The sequence below is a fragment of the Suricata suricatta genome, chromosome 3 (assembly GCF_006229205.1).
Source record: "Suricata suricatta isolate VVHF042 chromosome 3, meerkat_22Aug2017_6uvM2_HiC, whole genome shotgun sequence".
In the NCBI taxonomy this organism is placed as follows: domain Eukaryota; kingdom Metazoa; phylum Chordata; class Mammalia; order Carnivora; family Herpestidae; genus Suricata; species Suricata suricatta.
The window spans coordinates 73,886,141-73,912,451 of NC_043702.1; the positions used below are offsets into that span (position 1 = coordinate 73,886,141).

Below are 26,311 nucleotides of genomic sequence, written 5' to 3' on the forward strand. Positions count from 1 at the left end.
GTAGCTCACAGCCCTGTCTAGTTGTGACTGTTAGCACTAGGCATATTACAGTCCAGTCATCAATTTGCATTTGACAGTTGAAGAGTAGTTTCTCATGCCTACAACAAAATGACTGTTTTAAGAGGCACTTATCCTAACAGTAATCTTTTCATGGATGGGATTTTCTTTTCCTAGTCTTTAGTCAGTCAGAGACATTTTGTTTCTTGTACAGGACCTGAGACATTTTTATAGGAAGCTATAAGTTTTGCTTCAGATAAATACTTCCCTTAGGGAATGCATATAAAGCTCTAATGCTATCAGTGGAAAACTATGATTCCCTTCCAAAAATCACCTTACAGGCATCTTTTTCTTTTTTTGTCATAAAATGCTTAGTGAGATAAATGTGAAAGATATAAACATATCCATATGATGTCACCTCCAGTACTCATTACAGATACCCAAAAGACCCACCGTGAAGGAAAATAATACCGTCCTTTGACAGTTTTTGATCTTTTAAAAATAAATTGGTAGTAGTCAGTTTAGGCTACTTTACAGTTTAAAAGGAGAGTAAAAAAGTAAGGATGTAAATAGTCACAGTTAGCATGTTACCTTACTTACTTCATCACACACAGAGAGAGTGCAGGGCAAAGTTTATATACGCAGATATGATGTTTAAGCACAGTAAAGGTAAGTTCCCAGTCTCTGTGTTGTATGGAAACCAATTTGACAATAAATTATATTAAAATAAAATGAAATAAAATAAAATAAAAATTTACACTTGAAAAAAAAAGAATTGCAAGATATCATGGTCGTGATATTTAAAGGTTGTGTAATAGGGACTGTCAATGCTCATCCACATGTTTGCTGAAGAAGATGTGTTTAACCCAAAACTTGCTCTTCTTACCGAAACCTGTTATCAGGATCATCCTCTCTGTAGAGAATTTCTGGCTTTCTACTTTTTTTGAATTCAAGAACAGCTGACCTGCCTTTCTATGAATTTTCACATTGAGACATCTCATATTCTCCTAATTTTTCCCTTAGGAAAATGAGTCAACTCTCCTCTCTAAAATTAAACCATGACTTTGGGTCTTGAACTCAGAATGGGGAAGACTAGACTGGGATCAGGGACGTGGGTTTGATGTTCAGCCTTGCCAATTTCTTTTTTTTTTTTTAATTTTTTAATGTTTTTTTAAAATTTATTTTTGAGAGACAGAGACAGCGCGAGCAGGGGAGGGTCAGAGACAGAGACACAGAATCCGAAGCAGGCTCCAGGCTCTGAGCTAGCTGTCAGCACAGAGCCTGACACGGGGCTCGAACCCACGAACCGTGAGATCATGACCTGAGCCAAAGCCGGACGCTCAACTGACAGCCATCCAGGCACCCAAGCCTTGCCAATTTCTATCCACATGACTTAGTTTCCCTGAAATTCAAAATCATTAGTTAAAGAATAAGTCAGTGGCGACTACTCAACCATAGTGTTCTAGTAAAGACGTGGTGGAATGATGAGCACGAAACTGATATAAACTAGGAAGTGTTGCACAGACGACCCTTACTATCTCTGTAATAATCTTTCAACACCTGCAGGTGTTATTCCTTCTTCTTTCTCTTTCAATATCAACTACTTGTTCTAATCTTTTTTATCAGCTTACATTTTATTTTACTCCCTAAGATAAAATAAAAGAACAGTAAATACAAAAGAATTAGTTTGGTCATATTTACCCTTCAAGTTACTATGTGTTTTCTTTCCCATTTGCTGGGAAACTTCTTAAAAAGTTCTTTTCTCTACATATCTTCACAATCCAATTTTCTTCACATCTTATATTCTAGTTTCTTGATTTTATCATCTGCAACTGCTCATAAAGCTTTTTATGAGCTTTCAATATTCTTTCTTACTTCTCTGCAGCATTTGACACTGTTGACAATCACCATAACTTTCTAAGTCTTTGTGATATATATTTGTTCTTCTCTGACAGCCTTGACTTGGCATTCACTTTCTCTTTTCTCTCCCATCCCTAAATGTAGGTGCTACCTAAGGACATGCTGTGCTCTTCTGCTCTCCCTGCTTTCTTTCCTGGCAAACCTATCGATTCTCACATGCTCATTTAATTATAAATTCTGTAAAGCTAACTCTCAAATCTGTCACCTTCCCTATACTTTGCCTCAACACTTGCAACACATTTCCAACTTCTTCAGGTACATCTTTAACTTTTCATGACCTTAAAAAGTCAAGAGTTTCTATTCTGTTCTCAAAATGAGAAAAGGCACTCCTGGGTCTTCTCTAAAGGGCCAGAGAATGATCTGGAGCATGAGTCTTACATCAGTCTTAATCACATCCAAATACATCATTATAGAATTACACATCACCCTTGAATAATTTATTTATAGACTCTTAATTCAAGAATTCTAGAAGGTATAATTGCTCAAATCCCAATAGCTTTGTTTGGCCAGTTAAAAATATAGAATATAAAGTTGGTTGGCCAATTAAAATACATAATTTAAATGTAACCATAAAGCACACGGTTGACCAATTAGAGAAACAAATACAAAGTTGGAATTTCATATTGCTGGACTATGAAGTATTGAAATGAGTAGAAAAAATATAGTCAAATCTTGGATAATGGAGTAGTTCTTGCAGAAACACATTTTAGCATTTGGACACATCATGATGACAATAGAGAAGTGCTAATAATTCTACATCAATTATTTTAATGTTTATTCTTGAGAGAGGGAGAGAGAGAGAGAGCACAACTGGGGGAAGGGGAGAGACAGAGGGAGACAGAGGATCTGAAGCAGGCTCTGTGCTGATAGCAGTGAACCCAATGTGGGGTTCTAGCACACAAGTGGAGATGATGACTTGGGCTAAAGTTGGATGCTTAACCAACTGAGACACCCAAGTGTCTCTCTACACCAAAATTTTTTATTTCAATTTTACCCTATTTGCAGTGTAAATCAGTGATTACTTTGATTATAAAGGATTTTAAGAATTTTTAATTCATCAAGTTTAAATATTTGCAGATGTAGTAAAACTGTTAATTTGGATTTATTTTTAAGGGTAATTTTTAAAAATATTAAAAATCTACAACTACCAAATAAAATAAAATTTAAAAAGCTTAATAAAATTTAAAAGTATAATAAAAAGTTTAATAAATATAAAAATATAACAATACAATATAAAATATCTGACTACCTTTTAAGAGGTACTTAATTCTCAATTTCTGAACAGTTGGATCAAAGAGTTCCCTCAACATAATTTCACACCTTAAAAGAATCATTCCTAGTATCCAAAATCTGTTATTGCTGAAATCAGTCAGCCTTATTTAAATAAATCTCATAATTGGTTTCCTTTTTTAACTACATTGCTGGTTGACTAGAACAACAGTAAAACGATTGGTAGTCATGTACTTAAGATAGACATCACTAAGTGTGACAGTATAATCATAGCTTAAGACGTTGCACATTTACTGCAGTAGTTACCATAGAGATTTAAATTTAGCTCTTTAATAAAAAGTGCATGAATTCAATTTTGAATGCATTAAGTTGGGCCAGCGAGGTGCACTAGGTTTCTCAATTGAATGTACATATATAAAAACAACAGTTTTGGAATTCTGTCCTAAAACTCTTTAAGGGAGCAAATCTAGGTATATAATAGGCTCAATTTTATGAGTTTTTAATGGATGATTCATTAATTGTCACTTGAATCATACTTCTGGAAAATACACATTTCATGATTTAGTTTATGTTATTCATGTAATTTTTTCTTTTTTTAAATTATTTTAAATTTATTTTTGAGAGACAGAGAGACAGCATGAGCAGGGGAGGGTCAGAGAGAGAGGGAGACATAGAATCTGAAGCAGGCTCCTGGCTCTGAGCTAGCTGTCAGTACAGAGCCCGACGCTGGCTTGAAACCCAGAAACCCTGAGATCATGACCTGAGCCAAAGCCCAATGCTTAACCGACTGAGCCACCCAGGCGCCCCATATTCATGTCATTTTCAAGAGGGAAAATAAAAGGTGGGGAGACTGGATATTCTAGCCTAAACCTAGGTATGGCTCAAAGCACAAAGAAGGACCACAGGAATATAGATCTGAGAGCCTGCCAGTTTCTAGCCCCTGTTCCTCTTTCGCCCTGCTCTCGGTAAGACAAGACCCTCGGATTTTTAATTTATAAATTCTTCCCTGACTATCCTAAATCACAGAAATCTATCTTTCTTTTGAACTTGATGCACTTCATATATGCACTCCCAGATAATACCGAGACCATACTGGACTCTAGGAGAGATCAAGAGCCACATCTCTTATATACACCATCCACATTGTCTGTCTAATGCAGGTCTATGTATATAACTATATTGATCGATGGGTAAAATGAGGGTAGGTTGATACCAGGCTGCTACAGAAAGGTAACGTGAAATATAGTGCAAACATTACAAAGGCATTAAAGACAAAAGTAAATCTATGGGGGAGAAAATCTCCTCATATATTTAACTCATGCTGAGATGTATTATGAATATATGTGTAAAAGAATTCTACAAAGTGCTACTTAAATCAAAGATCAAAAAAAGCCTCATCAAAAAAATAAACTCCTAGAGAGCAGAGCCTAGCTGTTTTGTTCATTTCTACGTTTTTAGAATCTAGTACAGTGCTCAGTACATAACAGGTACATATTAACCATTGACTGAATAAATCAATCAACTAAATATTGTTCTGGAGACTGACTATTTCTTAATCCTTGAATAAGAAAACTTTCCTTTTTCAAAAGTTTTGCGATATTTGTGGTCTTATTTGGAATGAGAGAATTCAGCTCCTCATTTCATAGTTGTCTAGGGCCTTTTTGATTTACTCCATCTTGCACCATGCTCTATCTTGAATGTCTTCCCTCTAAATAAATCCTTGCACAGCTGGATTCTTCCTGTCAGTTTGGTCTTAACTAAAGTGCCACTATAGAGGTCTTTATATATAGAGTAAAACTCTAACATAGTGCAGGTCTCTACCTCTCATTTTATTTTTTTCAATGCAATTTACCTGAATTAAGGGACTAATTTTCTTTACTGACTTATTGTCTATCATCATTCTCTAGCATAAGATCTAAATTACCATTAGTATATTTTCTGAACTAAGTTTGCAAACTTTATTTGAATTTAATGTCATGTTTATTTCTTTTAATCAAACACAGTATATATCAATGATTCTTAAAATGTCAACACTGGTAATCTGTTTAGAAGTTATTTACTTTAACTTGCCCTTTCCATGAAGAAAAAAACAGAACCTTAATTTGTAAAATAAATAGTTCAAATCTAATTCACAGCAGCACACATTTAGATACAAAAAGAAAGTAAAACATTTCATTATCAAAATATTTTAGATGCCCTTCAAATGTAAATCAGTAGGATAATTGCCTTATTTCTCAGGACCATTTTTTAATGATTAAGTACACTTAATGGGAGGTGTTAGTAAGCTTAGCCATAATGCAAGGTGTCAAAATTTTCTATGCAATAATTCTGAGCACATTAAAATTCTTCATATAGCTCTTTTTACTGTCATAAATTCAAACAGTTAAACTGAGGTCTTTCATATTTAGGACCATAAAGATTTTTATAGTTCATGTGGGTGTGCATAAGATATCTGTACATATTAGCAGAGAAGAGTCAAAAAACAGTCACAGAATTGGGGTGTATTTTCCAACATTTAAGACATTTGTCTCCAACTCTGATTGTTAGGTTTCTTAATGCACTAAAACTCTCTGAAAAAGCCAGGTATACCTGGCTTGTTGACATATACAGGGAAATTCTGCCTAGAATGTTTGAAATATGCCTGTATTTGTTAAAGAACAATATTGCAAAAGATGGTGTTATCACAGTTTGAAAATCAATAGCTTCTTTTTGGTGTACTTTTATGTCCATTAAACACAAACAAAATCCGAGAAAATAGAACAAAACAGAGTGATCTTTGAATAAAATATATTTCCAATGTGTATTTCCAAATAAATCTTATAAAAATGTAATTAATTTCTGCCATATACATTTATGGAAATAAAAATGTATTATTTTATATCATTTTAATTCAATTTCTTCCTCTTTCTATGCATTTAATTCCTCTCCATATTCCAGAGTTTCATACTTCCCCAATTATCTTGATTATCTGAGTCCCAATTCCTTCAAGGTATCTAGTGAGTATCGCTCAGCACTCATCTGCAATACAGACATTTATGCTATAAACTTTTAAAATCCATACATTTTTTTATCACATTATATTCTTCTTTTGTAATAACTACTACTATAGACTCACATTCTGGGTCTTCATAAATATTTAATTATTCATATTCACATAGACTCATAGATAGATAGATAGATAGATAGATAGATAGATAGATAGATAGATAGACAAATGGGTAGAATAACAAATAGAGTGAATACAAAATAGGAAAGACATTAGATGAGAATATTTCCAGGTTGATAAATATAGTATATGTTACATTTTCCAAAGAAACACTCATGTGTTAAGACTTTGTGACAAATTATGAAAAAGAAGCAGTAGATGTTATTAGTTCAAGAAGGCATTAGACTGTGAGTGGTACCGACAACACTAAAAATTATTTTAAAAAACACTTTAGGAGATAATTAAGTGACTATAAAAAGAGCCAGGAATTAATAACAAGTTCTGGCATCCCTAAGTTTCCTACTTATTCTAAAAATATGTCTCCATGTATTATGTTTGGAAGGTGAAGAGTCTTGTCAATGACCATCCAATATAAGTTTATTCTCTTATCTTGTTTTGTGTGCCAGAAAGTTTAAATGAAGAGGTATAGCTACCATACCAAAATAACCAAGCCTTAGGCTATTACAAGCCTTAAAATCCAAACAAATTCTGTTAGTGTTTGCTAACATTCTCCTAAAGTTTGATTCATATGTAATTTCCTGTTATTCACCTTTTTTTTCCTAAGGGACCATATGATTAGGCATTTGTTGTAATTAACATTCAAAATAAGATTCTAACACATTTATTTTGGAAAAAATGAGTCCTCTATACAAGTTTTAATTGAATATAATACTGACCCAATGCTTAAACATATACAGTAGATGTAATACAATCTTCAGAAACAATGTCTCAGCTGCCTCTTGCCTGGGTATACTTTATTCTGTGGTTTTAATTAAACAAAGAATAAAGTGACTGAATAAGGAGAGAGGTTTAAACAATGGTTTAGGATAGAGTGTTGGCCAAGATGCCAGAAGATCTAATTATAAGCACAGAAGCCAAAAATTCAAGCTATTCACAATGTATTTAAGGTTTATCTTGTACCAAATAGGTAACCACAAGGAAGTCTGATGGGCCAAATAATCATTAATACTGGTTTATGTTCTTTAATGAGCTTACATATGAACATGATCTCATTTATGACCTCCTAGCCTTTTTTTTTTAGAAAAGAGGCTATAAGGGTACAAACTTTCAGTTATGAGATGAGTAAATTCATGATCTAATGTACAGTACGGTGATTATAGTTAATAATGTCATATTACGTACTTGAAATTTGGTGAGAGTGGATCTTAACTGTTCTCATCATACAAACACACACACACACACACACACACACACACAGAGTGACTATGATAGGTGACGGATGTGTTAGTTTGATAGTAGTAATCATTTGACAATACATATTGTCAATACATATTGTCAAATCATGTCGTAAACATTAAATTTTTATAATTTTTATTTGTCAATTATACCTCAATGAAGCTAGGGGTAAAGGGGGCTAAGAAATCTATATTAATATGAAGAAAGTGCTTTACTGGATTGACAGGAAAGGGTTCCACAAAATCATGTCCACCAAAATTGTGCATAAGACATTAATCTGGTGAGATTAAGTTCACTTAACTGAAATATTTCCATAATAGTCCAGTTTCTATGACTGGCCAAATAAATGAACACAGTCAAGTTTTACACACTGACAATCCATTCTGCTCAAATAGGCATGAAGTTTTAAAAGAAGCAGAGTTCTAACAAATAATTAGATTTTTGTCTAAATTGATTTCTTTGTAACACATTATTATAACTGACATTTTTACTTGTCAGTATTTGAATTGTGTAGACATTTCTAGAAAGTTTCTAACTCTCTTAAAATACTTTCACAAACCTGGATACTACAATCCCCAAAAAGTCTACAAACTTCTTTGGCTCATTTACCATACTTTTCTGTTCAGTAAGAATCTTGGCCTTTCATTTTTCCATTATTTATTATGTCAGCTCTCATATTTTTCCACTTCATTGCTTGTGCAATTTGGAAATAAATGGATTTCATATTATAGACATTTCACTTGGTTATATCCTTCAGATAAATATACTGCTGTTTTCATTGTTATTTGGAAGAAAAAAAAATTGGGCCACTTATAGAAAATTCCATCCTGCTGATTAAAATGTAGGTTATTGACACAAAATAGCTTATATTTTAAGGGTAATACTACTAATAAAATTAATGTTTCCATAGATTGTACAGATTATTGAAAAGTTCAATAAATATCATTTAATCCACACAACTTGTCCTGAAATTATTAGACTCTGATAAACACGGTATTTAACTGGGCTAACATGTAGTGAGAATCTAGACTAAAGTCTAGAGGTCTACACTTAACTAGATAACATCTATTAGGTTTTTCCTTCCTTTCTTTCTCTTTGGAGGATGTTTGCATTGTGTGTGTGTGTGTGTGTGTGTGTGTGTGTGTGTATTCATATTTTGACAGCTTTATTGAGTATAATATACATTGAACTGCATATATTTACACTGCATATGCACAACCATCACCACAATCAAAATAAATGGATACATCCATTACCCACCAAAGTTTTCATGACCCCCTTCCTTCCATTTCTCCTCTCCAATCGCCATAACCTGTTCCTAGACAACTTACCTGCTTTTTGTCACTTATGGATTAGCTTGCATTTGCTAAAATTTTATATGAATTATCTCATACAGTATGTAATCTATTTGGTCTGGTTTGTTTGATTCAGTGTCATATATTTCAAAATTCAAAATTTTGCTGAGTGTATCAATAGCTTCTTTATTTTTCTCAGTAGTACTCCATGTATGGATAATCCATAGTTTATTCATTCACATTTTGACAGACATTTAGATTGTTTCTGGCTTTTGGCTACTGTAAACAACACTGCTATGAACATTAGTACACATCTCTTTGTATAAACTTATGTTTTCCTTTCCTTTTAGTAACAGCTAGGAGGTGCTTAAGAAAAAGTGAAACTGTTTTCCAGTTATTATACCATTTTACACTCCCAGCATGTACAGTTCTTCTAAATTCCCCCCAACTTTTTAACTTTTGCAATCCTAGTAGAGGCATAGTGTTATTTCATTAAGGCTTTAATTCCATTTTTCTAATAACTAATAATATTAAGGATTTTCTCATGTGCTTACTTGTCATCTTATGCCTTCCTTAGTGAAGTATCTGTTCAAATCTTTGAGCCATGTTTTAATTGGGTTGATTTTTCAAAAAAAATATTGAGTTTTAAGTGTCTTTTTTTTTCTGATACAAGTCAATTATCAGGTATATTACTTGTTGACAATTTCTTCCTGTAAGTGGCTGGTCCTTGCAATCTCTTGACAGTGGCTTTGAAGAGCTAAAGTTTTTCATCTCGATGAAGTCCAATTTATCAATTTTTGCTTTTATGGGTTATCTAATCAAAGGTAGAAAAGTGTTTCTCTTATGTTTCCTTTTATAAATTATCAATTAATTTTTAAATAGTGTGAGGTACGGATTTAAGAAATTGTTGCCCACATAGATATGTAGTTGTTCTGGCGATGTTTACGGACAATACTATCCTTTCTCTACTCATTTGTTTTTATTCCTGTAATGTCTGTCAAGTTTTGCAATTTGAGTAATGCTGATTTCGTAGTTTGAGTTAGGAGGTATTATACCCTCTTCAGCTTTCTGGAAATTTCAGTAGAACTGTTCTTATTTCTGCCCAAAATGTTTGGTAGAATCCACCAGTGTGGTCATCTGACATAGAGTTTCCTTTGTAAAAAGTATCTTTTTAACACTACAAATTTCATTTCTTTTCTTTACACAGGGGTATTTGCTTGATTTATTTTTTCCTGTAAGCATTGATAGTTTGTGTCTTTTGAGGAAATAGTCTATTTTATCAAAGCTGTCAAGTTTGTTGTAATAATATTGTTACCAATATTACTTTATAACACCTTAAATATCTGTAGAATCCATAATGAAGTTACCTTGTTCATTCTTAATATTGGTAATTTGTGTCTTCTATTTTCCCTATTAAGTTTGTTTAGAAATTTATCACTTTTATTGATCTTCTCAAGGAAACCATGTTTGATTTCATTTTTTTCATCTAAAATTTTCCTTTTTTATGTTTCATAATTTTGGCTTCAATCTTTATTATTTCCTTTTTCTTACATATTTTTTCTATTTTCTGAAGGTGGAATCTGAAGTCATGAATTTTAGGTCTTATTTTCTTCTTTCTAATATAGATGTTTAGTGCTATGAATTCCCCCTAAGTATTGTTTTAGTGGTAACACAAACTTTAATACATTGTGTTTTCATTTTCATTCAGTTAAAAAAATGATTAATTTCACTTTTGACTGCTTCTTTGATCCACAGGCTATTTAGAAGTATATTGTACCAAAAACAAAGAATCCAGTGAAGAAATAGGCAAAATCATGAACAGATACTTTTCTAAAAAAGATATTCAGATGGCTAATAGACACATGAAAAGATGCTCAACATGGCTCATCATCAGGAAAATACAAATAAAAACTGCAATGAGATACCACCTCACACCTGTCATAATGGCCAAAATTAACAACTTAGGCAACAATCAATGTTGGCGAGGATGCAGACAAAGAGGAACCTTTTTTCACTGCTAGAACACAAATTTGCAGCCTCTCTGGAAAACAGTACCGAGGTTCTTCAAAAAATTAAAAAATAGAACTACCCTTTGACCTATTAATTACACTACTAGATATTTTCCAAAGAATCCAACAGTATGGATTCAAAAGGCATATACACTCCAATGTTTATAGCAGCCATTATCAACAATAAATAGCAGAAGTATGGAAAGAGCCCAAAATGTCCATCAACTGATGAACAGATAAAGAAGATGTGATGTATATTTATATACAATGGAATACTACTTGGTGAGCAAAAGGGATGAAATCTTGCCATTTGCAACAACATGAATGGAACTAGAATGTATTATGCTAAGCAAAATAAGGCAGTCAGAGAAAGACAAATATCATATGATTTCACTTATATATGGAATTTAAGATGCAAAACAGATGAACATAAGGGAAAGAAAGCAGGAATAATATAAAAACAGAGGGTGGCAAATCATAAGGGACTCTTAAATACAATGAACAAAGTAAGGGTTGCTGGCAGGGTGTTGGATTGAGGGAGGGGCTAAAGATGTGAGGGGCATTATGGAGGACACTTGTTTGGGTGAGCACTGTTGTTATATGTAAATGATGAATCACTAAATTCTATTCCTGAAATTATTATTACACTATGACTTAATTTAAACTTAAGAAGAAAAATAAATAAAAAAAATATATAAGGAACTGATACAACCCAACAACCAAAAAACAAATTATCCACTTAAAAAATGGGCAGAAGACATGCACAGACCTTCCTCCAAAGAAAACATCCAGATAGCCAACAGACACATGTCAAGATATTCAACATTACTGATCATCAGGGAAATGTAAAGCAAAACTATAATGAGGTATCACCTTATACCTGTCAGAATGGCTATAACCAAAAACATAAGAAACAACAAGGGTTGGTGAACAATGTACACTGTTGTTGGAAATGTGAAGTGGTGCAGCCACTGTGAATGTTCCTCAAAGAAATAAATCCAGCAATCACACTACTGGGTATTTACCCCCCAAATACAAAAACACTAATTCAAAGGGATACATACACCCTTATGTTTATAGCAACATTATTTATAGTCATATTGTGGAAGCAACCCAAGTGTCTATTGGCAGATGAATGGATAAAGACGATGTGTTGTATACATAAAATGATATATTATTCAGGCAATAAAAAAAAGAAATGAAATCTTGCCGTCTGCAACAACAGAGATGGAGCTAGAGAGTATTCTGCTAAGCGAAATAAGTCAGTTGGAGAAAGACAAACACCATATGATTTCACTCATATGTTGAATTTAAGAAACAAAACAATCAAAGGAAAAAGGAGAAAAGAAAGGAAAGGGAGAGAAGGAGAGGGAGAGAGAGAAAAGCAGACTCAATTGTAGGGAACAAACTGATGGTTACTAGACGGGAGGTGGGCTGGGAGGTGGGTGAAATAGGTGATGGGCATTAAGGAGGGCGCCTGTGGGGATGAGCACTGGGTAATGTACGGAAGTGCTGAATCACTAAATTGTACACCTGAAAAAAATGTATGTTAACTAAAATGGATATAAAACTTTAAAACTTAGTAAAAAATTAGAAGAAGAAGTGTATTATATAGTTCCCAATATTTATCTTTCCCCATGAATCACTCTGGCTGGTACAGGCACTATTGGGCAGTGAGACCTCTAATCTTACTGATGGTTCTTTCCTCAAACTTAGGTTTACTCCTCACACATAGGCAGTGATCAGTACTCAACGTTTCCTGAGTTCTGTCTGTGCAGCTCTCCTTCCAGTATTCTGTCTACCAAGTTCCTCCCTGTCTAGGTCTCCTCAAGGACTCGGCTTCATCTCCACTCAGAAGTACACTGGTAGATGTTGAGGCCCTCCCTCCAGTGCTGACATCTAGGCACTTTCCCAAGGCAGTAAGCTGAGGCAAACATTTGGGTTTTCCTTTTTTGTTTCCCATCTTTGAGATCATTGTCCTGCATGACCTGCTGCCCAATGTCATGAAATTCCTTTTTCACACATTTTGTCCATTTTTAAAAATTGATTCAAGTGTGTGTTTAAATCTTACATATTACACCAGGTCTAGACGACATTTTTAACTCAAATGTTTTCTTTAAACTGCTTTATGAGTATGGGTAAATATTTAAAATCTAGGTTCTTAAGATGTCTGTAGTCAACTCAAAGGATGCTACAGCAGTCTAAAAATAAGTTTTGTTTTGTCTTTTCCTAAAATTTAACCTCTTTTCTGGCCAGGGGAGTTTAGGAACCACACCTTCCCTAACACCCAGAGTAATAGCACTTTCTGTAAGTGTTGCATATTCTTGTTTTAAAGGGATTTTCATGTATATTTTCTCATTTGATTATCTGCATTCAAGGCCAGATAATTAAGGTCAAGGTTGTTACTAAGTAATGCTCAGGAGTGTCATGACTTGCTCATGACACCTGCCAGTCATGACACACTTTATGTGCAGTAAGTAAGGTATTTAGCACCATATATACAATCTCACTGAATCTTCCCCAAAAACATATCAGGAAAGTGATACAATCTTCCTTGTTCCAGATGTGAACAACTAAAGCTTAGAAGACATGCTACCTTGTCCAAATGTGCAGCTGGTAAGAACTCCAGCCAGCTCCTGAACCCAGGTTGCTGGCTCCCAGACCATTCTTACAACCGCCAGTCTACCTTTCATAGAAGCGGGATGCTCCCCTGACCACCTTCTTACTCTCTTTTTCCATGACCCTAGTGGGTTCCACAATGGCAGATTATCTCATTTTAAAATGAACAAAATACTGTGCACTCTTGGAGATACTGTTCCTGTGCTATTGCTCATGAAAGGCAAGGATTTCTGATGATAATGTTTATTGGGTGGTACTTATGTTGACATCAGGGATATCATTTAAAGATAGATGATTCTTTTGGTGGTAAATTCATACCATATTGGGGTTCATTTTGTGACCAGTTATTATACACATATTCATTTCTGAGTTCTTGGTACCTAAAATTTCAACCCTTACATATCTCCAACATTTACTATTTCATAATCCTATTCCCTTCCTTATTTTTTTCTTTAACACTTATCACTGATATATTAATGTATTTCATTTCTTTTGCTTATTGTTTGTCTCCACCAAAATTAAGTGCCATAAGGACATACAGTTTTGTCTGTTTTGTTCACTACTGTATCCCACATAATGAATGAATAAAAATTCAATAAATATAGGTTAAATAAATTAACATTTATGTTGAGACAGTATTCTCAGAATTTATGATATTTCAATGATCGTTATGTAATGGAGTGGAGAGCAATGTATGAGACTAAGTTTTCAGAAGAATTAGGAGCTATCTTTACATATTTGCATTGCTGGGGATGCGTGTCATCTACCATAAGAGGTTAAATCCAATAAAAGGAAGATAAGATCACTAGATGACACAACATCTCAGAACTATGGAGGAAGATCACATTTACCTGTTAGTTTCTCCTAATACTATCAGTTGTTAGAGCTGTCACATTAGGAAGAGATAAATCTTAATTGGGAGGTAGTAGTAAAATAGTAGCATAGCTACTGGTCTCAGAATGGTGGAGTTCAAGTACTTACAAGCTTTATAAGTATTAGAAGTCACAGTTTTTTTTTTAAGCCAACGATGCTTATTCTGACATTTCAAGGGATTCTTCAACCTTTTAAAACTGTATTCATCCCTATTGTGTGTAAGGGACTAGATGCATCTTTCTTGGGAGATCTAGAGTTTTCATCAAATTTTCAGTGTCTCTCAGTACTTATAATACTCTGGGCATCAAATATCAAGTTATACTGTTATAAATAAATTCACACAAATATATTTCTTTGGATTGACTTGAACCCTTAAAGCTAGCCAAAATCCTAATATTTTGCAAGCCCTTAAGATTTCTGTTTTCTCCTTGCCCTACCTTTAGAGACTAGAGCTACAATACAACACTAACATCACTATTATTATAATTACTTTTTCACAGTGAAGGTGATTATAATCACCTTCTACTAACTACTAACATTTTCTAGACAAGAAAACCTCAGACATACTTTTATTAAAGAAATGATCATTTTATTATCAATAATATTTATGTATCTCTCATAGAAATGATCCTGTGAAAGTGAAAGGATCCTGCCTTATTCATTTTTGTAGCCTCAGTATCTGAAAAATGAACACATAGCATGTTCAGTATATGTATGTTGTATTATGATTGATCTGGATATTAGCTTCAGGTCATCTGAGTTTAAGTACTCAATATCTATCATTTCATTAAGTCACATACTTTTTCATGAAATTAACCTAAAGAGAGAGTCTCATTCTTTTTATATACCATTCTAGTATTTTTCTCTTACCCAATATCTTCCTCAGCTAGAGTACTAACTCTTAACATTTACATTCATGTCATAGAAAGAAAAGTAAAACATGAATCAAGAGTCTAATAGAAGTAAAATGTATATTTTGTTTCTATTGAAAGCATATGGAAACTAAAGAGAGTGATATGTTTTAAAATATTCAAAAAAGAGTCATTCATTACTGGAGTCCCCTCATATTGATGGGGTATATGTTCTAAGACCCCCAGTGGACTCCTGAAATCAAGGATGCTACTGAACCCTATGTATACTATGTTTCTTTCTACACATACATGCCTATGAGAAAGTTTAATTTACAAATTAGGCATAGTAAGAGGTTAATAATAATCACTAATAATAATATAGAACAATTATAACAATATACTATAATAAAAGTTATGTGAATGTGTTCTCTTTCTCTGGTAATACCGTATCGTATTCTAAGATACAATAAGAAATGTGCCATCCCTTCTTCTTGGGATGATGGAGATGATAAAATGCCTATGTGATGAGATGAAATCACATGAATGAGACAGGCATTAAGCTACTACTGACCTTCTGACAGTATGTCAGAAGGAAAACCACCTGTTTCTGAACTATAGTTGACCACAGGTAGCTGAAACCATGGAAAGCAAAATCACTGATAAAGGGGAGTTACTGTGCTTTATGTCTTCTGAATCTCAAACAACCAATCCCATCCAAACTCCTGTGTCATTTTCTAGAGATCTAATCATTCTTAAGGCCACCCGTTGCATTCCCTCTGTCCTCCTGGAATCTGCTTTGCCTACCATATTCTCGAATCTCTCTTTTCGAAACATTTATATTTCTGTTGCATTTCCTTTTTGTGTTATCCTGGTTTCTCATATTATTCCACCAAGTTCCTCCCTAACACATCTTTCAGTTAGTTAGATGAAAAGCATCCATTTGATATTGAGCTATGTGATGAAAGTAAGGGGAGTCCATTGGCAGAGAATCAAGCTTAATGGGTGGGAAGAAAAGATGTGAATAGGAATCTTAGGGAGAAAAGGTGGGCAGTAGAGTCACAGATAATAGCAATATTGCTATGCTGATTTTTTTTTCCTTATGTAATCCAGCACAACATCTAAGGAACATTCGTTAATGAATGGATAAATACTCTCATCATTACCTACCAGGGTAAGAACAAACTTTTTTTTCAGTTTTTGAATATCTATCCTCCCTTTTTTTCTCCCTCCTTCCCTCCCTCCCTCTCTTCCTCCCTTTCTTCCTTCCTTCCTACTTTTTACTTTCTCCCTTCCTCTCTTCCTCCTTCCCTTCCTTTTTATTGTTTTGTTCTTCTTTTATTAAGTCTCATCTCTTATTTTCTGCACTTAGAGAACTACACCAGGTAAAAAGCTTGGGTCCCCAAATGTCCCTAAAGGTTGTGCAAAGATGTAACATGTGCTTGATGTCAAGACGATATTCCTGAGTATGGTATGAAATCTTGTGGAGCAAATTCTAATCCGACTATAAGTATATAAGCAAATATGGAAAGAATAATGATCCATTCACTAATGGTATTCTCAGAGATTTGGCTATAAGCAAGGTTTCTAGTCAAACAATATGCAGCAAGGCCATTCTGTGCTTCTAAAATAATTCAGATTATCTGAGATTCACTAAATTCTACCTTATATAAAGTCAAGTAATTCTTATTCTCAGATATTGACCTTTCTTACAGAACATCAAATATAGTTCTATTTTGTTATTGAAAAACAAACTTTACTTTCTAAATGAGAAATTAAGTCATAACTCTTGGACTTCATAGATAAATATATCTAAATGCTAATAATGATTTCATTACACAATTTTGGCAAAACCAATACAATGTTTTGAATATTTCATGTTAATTCTATAAAGAAAAAGTGTTATTAACTTATTATACTTAAAAATAATAATAGATGTGGTTTGAAGAAAGCACAGTATCTCATCACTTATCATTTGTTAGCATAAAGGCACATTTATGTGCCCATTTTTAAAATTTCTGAATATAATGAAATATAAAAATTATTCCTATACTTTGCAATATCATATTTATGAAGGATTAGCCCTTAATTTTCATTTGCTTGGAAGACCATCTAATAAATGAATTTGCATTCTTCAAACTGATTTATCAAATAATAATGTCCATAAATGTGAAATCCATCATGCTCCTTGCAGAAATATCCAGAGTTCCTTTACTACAGAGTATTCTTAAAAATATTTGAGAATAACCTCAGGTAGCACTTGTAAATTCTGATAACATAAACACTTCAAGTTTTAGTTCAGAAACACAATCTGATTTTATATAGGATAATGCTGTATTTAAAAAACAAAGCCCTTCTTTATTCAAAAACTGAAAGCCCTTAAGTCTTTGTACTATGAATAAAAGAATTATTTTTGAAAACTTTAAAAGTAGTTGCAATTTCCCATTTAACAGTAAATATTGCATGCAAAAAGACTAGCAAAGCTTCAAAATAAATATTAAAATGACCAACTGATCAGTAATTTGCATCACTTTATAAAAAAAAAGATTTGACAGTAAATTACTGGGTCTATATGTGCATGCGACAGCATAGTGTGTTCAGAGTAAAAAAAAAAATAAAGTAAAATGCAATTACCCTAAAAGACATTTCAAGATTCTCTCCACCCCAGATATCCATTCCTGCATCGTAAGTTCCTATCTCTTCAAAGTAGTTTCTGTCAATAGAAAATAGGCCACCAGCCATAGTAGGGGTCCTAGTTGAAAAAAAACAAAAAGAAAAGAATATCTTTTGAAAACAATGTGTGGAGTTGAATGAGACTGTAGCAAATAGTTTTGAGACATTTTAAATTAAAAAAAAAACTAGCACTCAAAAATCTCAAACTGGAAACATAAAGCGGTTTCAAAATTAATAAGTAGCAGTTTAGTTCACAATTTCTGTAAAATTAAATTTAGATTAGCCTGTTTTTCTTATAGGTGATCCAATAGATATATGCAAGGAACACTGGCCACTTAAGGGGGGGTGGTGTAAATTCCTTGAGAAAAGCATAATGAAGAGAAGTTAGGGCTTTTTGTTCTACCCCTAAAGAGATGAACTGGTCATGAAACCACAAGTTGTGACCTTTTTCGTCTAATTATAAATCATTTCATATGAATTCTAGAAACCTGTGGAAATGGTTTCTCTATGGAAAGATCTATAGCCTATTTCAATATGAAAAATATCAAACGCTATAAAATGTTTATAGGCAATTAAGTATCTAATGATAGTTACATATTTTGAATAAAAGAGCTTTACATCTAATTGTTTATTCTTCTCTTTACCCAATTAAAATGATAGAGTTAATCGGATGACCCTGTGGATAAACATAAATCCCATATGCTCTTTAGAGGCTTAGAAGGACATTTGGCACAGATTCTAAAACCTTTTCTTAGAAATAAGTGCCTTTTGATTCTCACATTCGAGATTTCTCTATAGAAACTAAGAAGTCAGATGTTTTTAAAGGATTAATTATTAATTTTAAAAGATTAAAGTCAATGGTTAATACTATGCAAGTCTTCCTATATAAGCCATATGCATTGAAACAAAAAAAAATCTAGTTTTTCACAAATGGATCTATCTCTACTGACAATTTTTAAAATTTTAATGTAGAAGAGTGGTTTTAAGCTTTCGAAGCACATTAGAGGTACCTAAAGCACCTTTAAAAAACACATTTCCTTCTTTGGGTAGCACGCACGCTCCACAGATTCAGATTTAATTGTCCTGGGGTGGGGCCGGACCTTTGGTAGTGTGTATAGTCCCCTGCTGATTCTAACGTGCCACTAAAGAGGAGAAACACTGGTCCAGGGGATTTGGACACTCATTTAACCAGACGGAGGTTGTTAAAAAACAACAACAACAACAACAAAAAACCATGTTTTCCTTTTCTGAAGATTATATCCTCTTCTGCCACAGGATATGCTCACGTCCTCTAATTGAACAGTATAGTTCACTGAAAAATCACCAAATAATATTGTACTTGGATATCTTCCATATTGCAAATTTGTCTATTTCTCCCAGTGCTCTCACTGTTTTATACTCAAGCAATTAACTGTCCATCAGCTGGAGTAGCAGAACATCCTTAGGCTCAGAACTATTTTATTACTTCTGGTCTTGCTGTGTTCCCATCATGAACAGAATCACTGACCTGAGACACAATGAGAAATACTAACAGAGCTAAACACATGATGATTATGGAGTAGCCACCACCCTCACCTGACTGGGGTTTTGGAACTCCATGGCAATTACTATACCTACGTGTAACAGTGCTGGATAGTCTGTTTAATGAAAAAAGGAACAAAAATTGTTGCAATTATCTTATCTTAATGCAACTGAGTGCTTAAGACTGTTAAGTGATGCATTTTTAATGATCAGTTCAGAATGCCTACCCATTTATCTATTTATTAATAAAGTACTAATGCATTTAGTTTAAATACATGCATTGAACATCATCTTACAGTTGGTCACAGTTTCTATAAATATATGAGAAGTGTACAATAAATGACTAAAATAATTTATATATTTAGCCATAAGAATGACTCAAATTTCACTTATGCTTAAAAAGTAACAAAAATAAAAACATAAAATTGCAATTCCTCAAAAAAATCCTGTGTTTTCTGAAGACAGATGCTCCTAGATAGATTTTTTTTTTTGTATTTGCAATGTCAGCTCTCTCAAGTAGTCCAGAATCTGTGCCTTACATAATGTCAACAGCGTTATGCAACCTGTCCTGTTCTAAGTTAATTGCTCTGTATTGTCCCTAATAAACTATTTATATATGCCTGTGTGGATTTTACGTGTTCAGGGTGCCTAGAAAATTAAAAACCTATGGATTATCCAACCTTATTAATCAATTGAATCCATTTTTGGGGGGAATGAACCACCCAATGGCTATGAAAATTACCTACACTGTCAGTAAGTGAAGATGATTTGCGTTATTAGAAGTAAAGCACTTACCACAGTTCCAGCACATAACAAATAGTTGGTGAGGTTCGGTGGTATATGTTTGTCATCATTGTTGTTGTCAATAATCGTTCAAATGTCTTGACTATCCCTCACTTACGATGTTCCAAACACACCCTCATTTTGGATTTCAAAATCATTTGAATCTACTTCAGATTCAAGATGTTGAACTCTGAAATCTGCCTCTCTAAACACAACTTTCTATTTTTAAACCCTCCTATTTCAACCTTGTGATAGTCATTTCTTATTCTACAGTGCTGCTTAGGGTTCCTCTGCTACTTCAGGGTCTCACATAATGATTTCCTTTAGGAATTGTTCCTTTCCTCTCCTCCCAATCTCTCTCCAGGATTTTGCCATGTCAGTGAAAAAAATAGCTTAGAATCCTAAATTCTCTATCCTTCCCTTATCTGACCCAATTCTCTTTTTGTAAATATCAGTGTCTGGGTAAACCTACCCCCACATTATCCACTTCTGCACCTAAGAACCAGAGACTCACTGAAAAAGTAAGAAGATGAGGTCAACTAGTCATACTGCAAGTCCAACTATTGACTCTTTGCTTAGTCTACAACAGCTAACAATTCTTTCATCCATGTTAATCTGTTCTCCGGCTCATTTTTATAACTGACTCATCTAAAAGTCTCAGACTCTCCTCAAAACACTGAAGATTAAGGCAACACATAAAATAAAAATTTCATCAGTTATGAGACCTAAACTCCCCCAATCTCTACCTCAGCATGTGTGCTAACATTCACTCTTCTGCTCTCAGAGGCTCTTTTCTGACTATTCTTTCAGCTTCTTGCTCATTGACTATTACATTTATGTTCTATGCCTTTGATTTCTAGATCATCCCCTTGAGTTTATAATACTGTTCAATCAAGTTCTATCCTAAACCAAAATAGTCCTTTACTCCATCCTGCTACTCATTGAAATGAAGGACATATATTTTGTATTCCCTTTACTGGTAACCTTATAGAAAGGATACTTTCTACGTATTCTCTCAATTCCTCTTGACCTTCTAACAGGAAGCTAGATCCTATTCCCACCTCTATTATAACTTCTTTCTAAAAGGTCCCTGTTGATTCTGAACTTGAATAGGCTTTCCTTAAAATGTCTTCCTATGGAAGCATTTGAACACAATTCAGCAACCTCCATGATTGAAATACTTTTCATCTTGGACTCAAATAGCATTTTTTCCAGAGAGGCTCTTCCTACTCATCTTATGAATCTTACTGATATCCCTTCCTCTTCCTTTTCCATGCTGGCTGCTTCCAGCTCTTAGTTGTATATGTATGACATGAGTGAAATATACAGTCATAATATTGTTTTGTAGATGTGTGAATTTAATAATTGTCTTCTTTTGTTCCAATATGTAGTCTTCCTAAGAGTCTCTCAGTGGAACTTTCCTCTTCCTATACTCTTTACCCGCATAGATTCATTCATTTTATGCCTTTAATTGTCATCTTTGTGAGGCAGGGTCCTAATCTGTGTTTCCTTCTCTCATTTCTTCTTTCTGCATTGTGTTTTTCTAATTACTTTCCAAACATTTTCTAAAAAATAAAATCCAATTGACTCTGCTCAGGGTAAAAGACATAGCACTGAGAATGTGCTAGCCCTCCCATATTTGCTTCTCCTTCATTGTCTTCTATCTTCTTCCAGAATCTCAAAGACCCCTTTTAGTGACTTTGTTTTCTATGCTTCTTTCAATCATTTCTCAAATACTTGCTATTTTTTTCCAAAGTATTTTTGATACTTATCTCTGTTCTCTGCTATCATAGTCACTGTCCAATTTTAGTCCTCTCGTGTCTCTTTGTTAAGGGAAACTTCTTGCTTCTAGAGTCTGTTGCTTCCAAAATTTATTCTACAAAGCATAGCCACACTAATATCTCCAAATCAAAACTCCTCTAAAAATGTCAACCAGATATTGAAATACCTATTTTAAGAAATAAATTCCAGCTCCTATTCTGGCATTAGGGATGTGATGCCGCCCAAGAAGCATCTCCATTCCATTTAACTATTTCTCCTATGTTCCAAGGGTTAAGCTGTTAACAGTAAATGCTTCATACTTTCCCACCCTGGTACACGTGCCCACGTCCACTTGTCACTTGTAATTTCCTTTTAAAACTCAAATGTTCAAATGTGCTGTGTTCTCAAGCCAAAGGCTATTAATTTCAGGCAGCCCGCCCTCAGTACATCCCTCCTGCTTCCAATAATCTCCCACTTGGCCTCCTTCGATAGCCCTGTCTTTCTCAAGGCACTTTGTCACTTCTTTTTGGCATTATATTTATTTCTGTATTCATTTTATCACCTCCATACATATAGCTAATCTATTGGTTTAATATTATTAAGCTATTAATACATATTTGTTAAATAAAATAAACACATAAGCATGTATCTCCATGGCCCTAATACAATCTATTTGTAAGTTAATATCATCTGCAATTTTATTTTTGAAATTACAAAAATAATTCATTCTTCACATCTGCTAAACTGATGAGTAACAAAGATGCCTTTGCTAATTCCAGGATTTTATCATCTAGTAAAAGTTTTGGGATTTGAGTTTGCTAGTATTTTAGAATTAAAGATATAAAGCCTTGCAACAATGTAGAATAGAGGAAATGACTCCAAAAAGCAAACATTTGACATGGAAAATTTAGAAGTATTTCACCAGAAGTTGGTAGATTTAAAGAAATTATGATAGAATTCATCTTGATTATTCAGTAATGCTAAACTGTGATGCATGCATTGGCACTGATAAGACGACAGATCTGGTATTTCACACTAGGATAACCACCATGTGTGCCAGAAGCAGGTAGACCACAGGAGAGTCAAGAGGGGACTGAGTTTAGTTTTTAGGAGCAGGACTCTGTATCTAGACTGATTGGGTTCAAATCTCAACCCCACAGTGTGACCTTCAGTAAAATACTTAAACTCTGTGCTCCAATTTAATCATGTATAAAATGAGGATATATGAAATCATGTATGTTACACTCTTAGAATAGTACCAGCGCAAAACAAGAACTACATATTTTAAATAATGATTTTAATAAGGAAGAGAAAACATCTGTGTTTGGCAAGAGTATAATCAGCTCTTTTTAAGAATTATTTTCAGAGATGAATTAATTTTTAATAGAATTGTAGTATTTTAGAGCTTTAAAATCTCTACAGATTTGGTCATCCAAATTTAGTTGTAATGTGTTTAAATGTCTTGTTCAAGATTCCCCAGTTAGGTAGTAGTCAAATTAAGGAAATAATCTTCCTTTCCTTTCCATTTCCTTCCTTCCTCTCTCCATCTCCCTAGGTATCTCTCTCCCTCTCTACCAACTAGTAATCGCTCAGTCTATCAATCTACATCAAAGAAATTGGCATAGCTCATTAGAAATACATTTTTCCTGATTTCAGCTCCAAAATTATGCACAATGTTGTCTTGTGAATTTTAGCACTGCTCTTCTAAGCAATTTCTTTCAAAGCTATTGAAACATCATTTCTGCTCACTAATTTTTCCCTTTAACATTTTAGGATCCTATTAATCCTACATGGCAAATACATAAGGTCTCTGGGGAAAAAAAAACTAAGATCAGATGGACTATAGCTCAGCATCATACTATTATTTACAGTGATTAAATAACACAACATCTAGACTGTAAGTGTGTAGCTTGGTGTTAATACTATTTTTCATGTATTATAAGCCATAATAAAGAGAAATGATAAACATAATTATTTTATTCACACAATGTGAGGCATAAATAGCTAAAATATTTGCATAATCTCAATTGTTTTAAATCAAAAAATGTAATTTGGTTAACCATTTTGCACGTTTAGAAACTGAGTTTCTCTCCTCCCTTCTTTATTCTAGTATCCCCAAAGTAGAAAGCAGAAAAGACAGAAAAGAAGCAAAAGCAAAACTACTATTTTATTAGTGATGAATAACCAGATGTCGAATTTATATAAAGGTTTTTATAGAGAAAAGAAATGGGGTTTCATGAAGCACTGCATACTGTGATACTCATTTGAACATATACTTGGGTAAGAAGATGCAGCTTTTGGTAGAGAAGGAACTATCCAAGTGCTCATGCCGGTTTAGGCTCTGCACAGCAAGCATGTTCAATCCAGTAGAGTCTATGTAACACAAATAAAGCTATTTTTAAAGAAAAAATATGGAAATTTTTGAAGAAAAAAAATTCTGCTTAATATGGGCAAATGGCTCATTTTGCTGCCAAAGATCCATTTACCAACAAGTACTGGAATCAAATACCTTAACTCGTGTTGAACGACCAGGAACGGAATAAGTTTTTTTCCCTTTTTTCCTAATCCTTTTTCATAATTCTCACAACCTGATTAAACCCTAAGCTTCCAAAAGGATGTACAGTAATTGGTACAATTTTTTTATCTTTCCTTTTAATTTCATTTATGCTTAGGAAAGGTCAACATAAACAATGGGGCCAGATGTTTTAAATTTTATTTTTTATTTTTTTATGTCTTTGTTTTATTTTGAGAGACAGAGACAGAGAGTAAGAAGGGGAGGGGCAGACACACACACACACACACACACACACACACACACACACAGAATCTGAAGCAGGCTCCAGGCTCTGAGCTGTCAGCACAAGCCTGACGCAGGGCTTAAACCCATGAACCTTGAGATCATGACCTGAGCCAAAGTCGGATGCTTAACTGACTGAGCCACCCAGGTGCCCCTTAAATGTGTTAATTAATGCCCTGTTTTCATCTCAACTCAACAGTCCACTAGGGAAGTGTTGTAAAGTATCTTCTAAACCATTAGGAGGTAACATAATATAAATGTGCTATTTTCTCTAATAAATCTAGATTCACATACTCCAACTAAGGTAGATTTTTTTCTTTCAAAACCAATACATATCACATTTTAACATGAGTACATGGGAATGAACAGTTGGAACATTCCAAAGTGTAACTTTTTCTATCAAAATCACATAACTTTGACCCCTCCCCCTGCTTTGTTTTAATATCTCCTATTGTAAAGAAGTGTCTCACAGGATCTGAGAGTATCTATCTCTGTTTCTTTCCTTCAAAGTAAAAAAGTATTTTCATTGCACTGAGAAAATCTAACAGAGAAAATCTAACAGATAAAAGTTAAGAAATATATTCTTCATTGTTATGTAATAGAAAATATTGTCTTATATTTGTACAACATTTTACAGGATAAAATGTTTTTTTCATTTTTTTTAAATGTTTTTTATTTATTTTTGAGAGACAGAGAGAGATAGTGCGAGCAGGGGAGGGCCAGAGAGAGAGGGAGACACAGAATCTGAAGCAGTCTCCAGGCTCTGAGCTAGCTGTCAGCACAGAGTCCAATGCGGAGCTCAAACCCACGAACTGTGAGATCATGACCTGAGCGGAAGCCTGACGCTCAACTGACTGAGCCACCCAGGCGCCCCCCACAAAGTAAATATTTCTTAATTATACTTACTAGAGGAACTACAAATTAGAGTCAGTTATAATTTGGGGGGGAGAATCAAGTTGGCAAAAGATATCAAAATTATTAAAATGAATTTCATCTTCCTTGGCTGCATATCCTTAAAAAAAACATGGTATATGCAAAAACTATAGCTCAGAGGACATAAATGGCAAAAAGTAATGTGTAAAATAACTCTGGGTTGTCTTTACAAAAAATAAAGGAAGATCTAAGGAAATAATTGAGATTCCAGCAGTTAAAATTTTTAGTTTGAAAGCTACATACACAAAAAATGAATGATCCAGTGAAGAAATGGGCAGAAGACCTGAATAGACACTTCTCCAAAGAGGACATCCAGATGGCCAACAGGCACATGAAACGATGCTCAGTGTCACTCATCATCAGGGAAATTCAAATCAAAACCACACTGAGATACCAACTCAGACCGGTCAGAGTTGCTAAAATGAACAAATCAAAAGACTATAGATGCCGGCGAGGGTGTGGAGAGATGGGCACCCTCTTACACTGTTGGTGGCAATGTAAACTGGTGCAGCCGCTCTGGAAAACAGTGTGGAGACTCCTCAAAAAACTATCGATAGAACTCCCCTATGACCCAGCAATAGCACTGCTAGGGATTTATCCAAGGGATAAAGAAGTGCTGATGCATAGGAGCACATGCACTCCAATGTTCA

The 26,311-nt window shown here is 34.0% G+C and overlaps 1 protein-coding gene across 4 annotated transcripts in view; it reads right to left on the reverse strand.

Annotated features, from left to right (window-relative positions):
- Positions 1 to 26,311, reverse strand: part of GALNT13 (polypeptide N-acetylgalactosaminyltransferase 13) — a 579,203-nt gene that overhangs the window by 194,081 nt on the left and 358,811 nt on the right. For all 4 annotated transcript variants that reach the window (XM_029934560.1, XM_029934559.1, XM_029934558.1 and 1 more), the window contains exon 8: positions 17,828 to 17,945. In XM_029934560.1, the coding sequence (XP_029790420.1) occupies positions 17,828 to 17,945 (118 nt within the window). The remainder of the gene's footprint in view (positions 1 to 17,827; positions 17,946 to 26,311) is intronic.